General features: G+C 39.7%; 1 protein-coding gene across 1 annotated transcript in view; it reads right to left on the bottom strand.

Annotated features, from left to right (window-relative positions):
* LOC101577922 (histone-lysine N-methyltransferase SMYD3) overlaps nt 1-3,158 on the bottom strand; it is a 201,351-nt gene extending 198,193 nt beyond the window's left edge. Inside the window, exons 1-2 of the mRNA XM_023710374.1 lie at nt 3,088-3,158; nt 1,431-1,533 (exon numbers count right to left, since the gene is read on the bottom strand). Coding sequence (XP_023566142.1) covers nt 1,431-1,533; nt 3,088-3,119 — 135 coding nt within the window. The 5' untranslated portion in view covers nt 3,120-3,158. The remainder of the gene's footprint in view (nt 1-1,430; nt 1,534-3,087) is intronic.
* Between the last annotated feature and the right edge of the window lie 1,036 nt (nt 3,159-4,194).

Genomic DNA, 4,194 nt, shown 5'->3' with positions numbered 1-4,194 from the left:
TTGTTGAAACTGTACTTCCGATTGGATTTGAAACTGTCTCATTGCTATCTGTTTATCAATAAAACTTTGAAAAAAAATAAGATATGAGAAAAAGTGTTGTTTCTGAAAATTCTAAGAGCTTTCCTGTTTGTTTCTCAAGTTTCTTTCTTTCCCTTTTGTAGTGGTGGAGATGGAAATTAGGGTTTTGTGCACACTAGGTAAGCACTCTACCAATGAGCTACATTCTTAGCCCTTGTTTTGTTTTGTATATTTACTATAACATCATCATTAACAATGATAGCAGCTACTCTTTGGCTTCTAAACTGATATTGCTCAAAACAGATAGTAGTTCCCTTTCTTACCTGCTTTGTAGTCATATATTGCTCCAGGAAGAAAATAAATCTAAATTCTTCATATTACTGATAAATACATATACTCTAGTCCTACAAACAGGGAATTCAACAAAAGTTGCAGTGTAAGTAGTGTCTTATTTAGTTGGCATCAGTCTGGGGGTGGATCTTGTCAAAGTCAAATCTCCATCTCCATAAAATATGATACCTCGGAGTTCAGATTTTATTGGCTTGAGTGCTGGATAAATGCAATAAAAGCTTATGATCCTCTGTTTTCCTTGCAATAAATATCCACTTTAGCAAATTGAATGGTAGAAGGAAACTGGGTTCTAGAAAGCATAAATATTTGTAACCCAGAACTCAGCACAAATGGTAACTGAGAAAGCTCCATGCAGACTTGAGTTCACAGTCCTCCAGAGGCCCTGACTGCCTTATGAGACCTTAGGCTGCTCTGCAGATTCCTCACCAAAACAACAGGGCTTGGCTACAAACTGAGAGTCAAGGCCAATTCACTGCTGGAGGTCATGCTCAGAGGCTTCTATTCCTTTTCTGTACATTTGCTTAAGTGATCACACAGAGATGCAGATGGATTTGTAAAGGTGCAATAACAGCCTGAAATAATAAAACCTGTTTGCTTTTTACACAGAGATCTAAAAATTTCAAAATACAATTAGTGGGCTTTGGAGTGAATAAGCTCTTAAAAATCTATTCACAAGCAGCTTGCTCTCCATGTCATGGAAGAATGACCATTTTCAGGGATGTGACAGGCCACTAAGCTGTTACCGTTGAGATTTAACAACCGTTGTGCACATATATAAAATATACACCTCTCTGTTACACACACAAATATCTCTTACATAAATAGCAATTGTGCACTAGAACTATCACCATCCAAAAATATGGTGACAAAATAAAACATTAGCACACTCAGAGGTCGGGATGCCACTGGCTGCTGAACAGAGGTGATTCTATTATGTATCTTCTCACTGGCAGAAAGAAGGATAATGAAAAGCAGTCCCTTAAGTACAAATGGTTGTAGGAACCGCCACACAGAGTCGTTGGGAGGGAGGAGGTCAGAGGGGGGCAAACATGTTTCCTTACCTCCTCTCCCACCTCAATGTCTCGGACAGCACGTAGTAGGAGGTGGGGCCCATTGAACACAATGGAGCAGTTGGGATCACAGCTGTGGTTTAGCAAGGACATACTGAAAAAAACAGAGGAAGACATCATGGATGAGCAGATCAAGTAAAACAGCTACATCTGGTGAATTCAATGTAAAAGATGCTTTGGGTTCGGGATGTTAAGTGGGAAGAAATAGATGAGGTTGAAAAGGCCCCACAGCCTGAGTACTCTGGGAGCATTCCCAGAAATCATGATCCTACTTCATAGGAAATAAAATGTTCCCTAACATGGAGACTAACTGGGGAAGTTTGCTCATAGAAATATTTTTTGAGGCCCTTTTTTGGGTTGGAGTGCAGATATCTCAGATATCAGTCAGAAAGGTAATCCAACATGAAGATGGGAGGAAAAAATGATTTGCAAAGAAATCATCTTTGAGATAATAGGATGCACCAGCAATCACTACAGCCAAGATGCCACTGACCTTTCCCACAAAGGATCTCATTTTGTGCCTCTGCTACAGCATAATAATGAGCAGGACTTCCTCTTCTGAGGGAAGCTGAGCTCATCTTCCTAACTAGATGTTCATGCACTTTGGGGCAGAGCACCATCATTTTATTACCCTGGAAGTGCAGTCTTTAACATCTGAGAGATGGAATGTATTTCAACTTCCACCATAAATTGATAACAAGTAGAATGACCATTTACTATATAGAAAGCACTTTCTTAATGCTTGAACTTGTTTGTCTAATGCAGTCATGATAATGACTTTACAGTGCTCGTTTCAGCAGCACACATACAATGATTTCACAAAGATCATTTGTGAAAAGATGAAGAGATGGATACACAAAGGTTAAATGATTTATCCACATATACACCCTAGTAAGTGGTAACTGAATCTGAACCAGGTGGCCTGGACCCAGAGCCCATGCTCTGAGCCATTCTGCTACAGGCTTTTGAGAACCAATAGCAATAGACCTGACTTGTAGCTAATGGCACCTGTTGGAAAGAAAAGAAGCCAAATTCTCAGATTCATGGTTAATTGTAAAAAAGAATATATTTATACTTGAACCCAAATGATATAAACACAAAATGAAAGTAGAAATGACTAGTGCTTGTGGAAGGGCAGTGTAGTAGCTCAGGGACAAAGCTGATCATGGTGACAGCTGAAGCAGTGCAGATAGCCAGTCTTGAAAGTTCTCTTGTCTCCTGGAGTTACAGGGCTCAGAGTATGCTAAAGCAAGTGACAAAACTGATCCAGGGCTATGAGATAGTACAGCTAATGAAATTCACATGTGTTTCAGCACAGGAGGTAGGGCAATATGATCAGGGATGGTGTGGGGGATAACCAAATCTCAGCATAACAATTAATTGGTACCCACAATCCCCAGCTTCCTACCCTAAAACCCCTAAGAACAAAAATTTAGCTCTGAGCCCTGCCTCTTCACTAATAGCACAGCACATAAACTGCAGTTATAAAACTTAACATTTTTACATCTTCTTGTAATTCATCTTTAAGTTTCCAGCTTGGCTCGTGAGCCATTGGTTGCAACAGTTATTCTAACTACCTCCAAAAGGCTGGGAGCTGGGTGGGACTTAAGGTCATGTCTTTCATGCAATGAAATACTGTCTGCCATACCTGGGGTACAGGCCAACACCAACTTCCTGCATCTCTGCATTGCAGATGGTGAAAGCATTGCAGATCACCTGTGAAAACAAGGAGACAATCAGGATTACTAGAGTCATTTAGGAAATTTCATAGGCAAGAGAATAAAAACTTTGAAAAAAAATGGCAGGGCCTTCCTGTTCTTGCATGGTAAAAGCGAAGCTAAATATGGATGCTCTGTGATTTGCTAAGACATTCTCTGGGGCACTCCCCACTTCAGGATACCAGGTGTTTCAGTATAGAAATACTAACATTATGAGGCTTAAACTAGCACAGCAGCTATTAGTTACAGCCTAATCACTCTCATCCCCAAAGTTACAGTTACATGAAATGTTCAGCATTTAGAATACAAATAAGCTAATTGTTGAAAACTTAACTCATTCAAGTTGCCCGTTTCCAAAAACCATTGTAATATGATGAGTCTGAGTGAGTTCATGACCCAAACTGATCATGGACCACAGTAAACCCAAGTAGTTTGGTCAAACTGTGGCATTCACTAGATACATGGAGCCCCTCATTGGTTTTATGGCACAGCCCTGTACCCTTTGGGATATATATAGCAAACAAAAAAGATAATTACTCCCTTCAAGGAATGTAAAAAACCTTCCTGCAGTAAGATGAATGTATGAGGGGCTGCACACCACCATGGAAAGAGCACTGGACTTAGAATGAGAAAATCTAGGTCCTATCACCATGACGGCCCAAGAGAAAGATGACAGTGGCTAGCATGATCTTGGTAGCATCAGAAATGCAAAGAAGTTGGTAACACTGCTAACAGGACTTAATGGAGGACTTTATAGAGAATAAAATGAGTCAAGATAATGCTTGAGATTTTTAGCATGAAAAAGTAGATTACACTTGTTGTTTATTAAGAAGGGAGGATTGTAAAGGAAGAGACTTTGTTCATGAGAGTTAGCAGAGAGTCCAATGGTTCTCTTTCAGTTATGTTAAATTTGAAACATTATCTGACATCCAAGCTGAGACTGAGAATGAGCAAATGGAGTTCAGGGGAGTAGTTAGAGCTGGAGGATGAAAATATAGGATGAAAAATAGCAAAGCCTATCTAAAAGCAAGTAGAAG

This window comes from Octodon degus, unplaced genomic scaffold, assembly GCF_000260255.1.
Source record: "Octodon degus isolate 3935 unplaced genomic scaffold, OctDeg1.0 scaffold00017, whole genome shotgun sequence".
Classification (NCBI taxonomy): domain Eukaryota; kingdom Metazoa; phylum Chordata; class Mammalia; order Rodentia; family Octodontidae; genus Octodon; species Octodon degus.
This window is presented reverse-complemented; position numbering and strand designations above follow the sequence as displayed.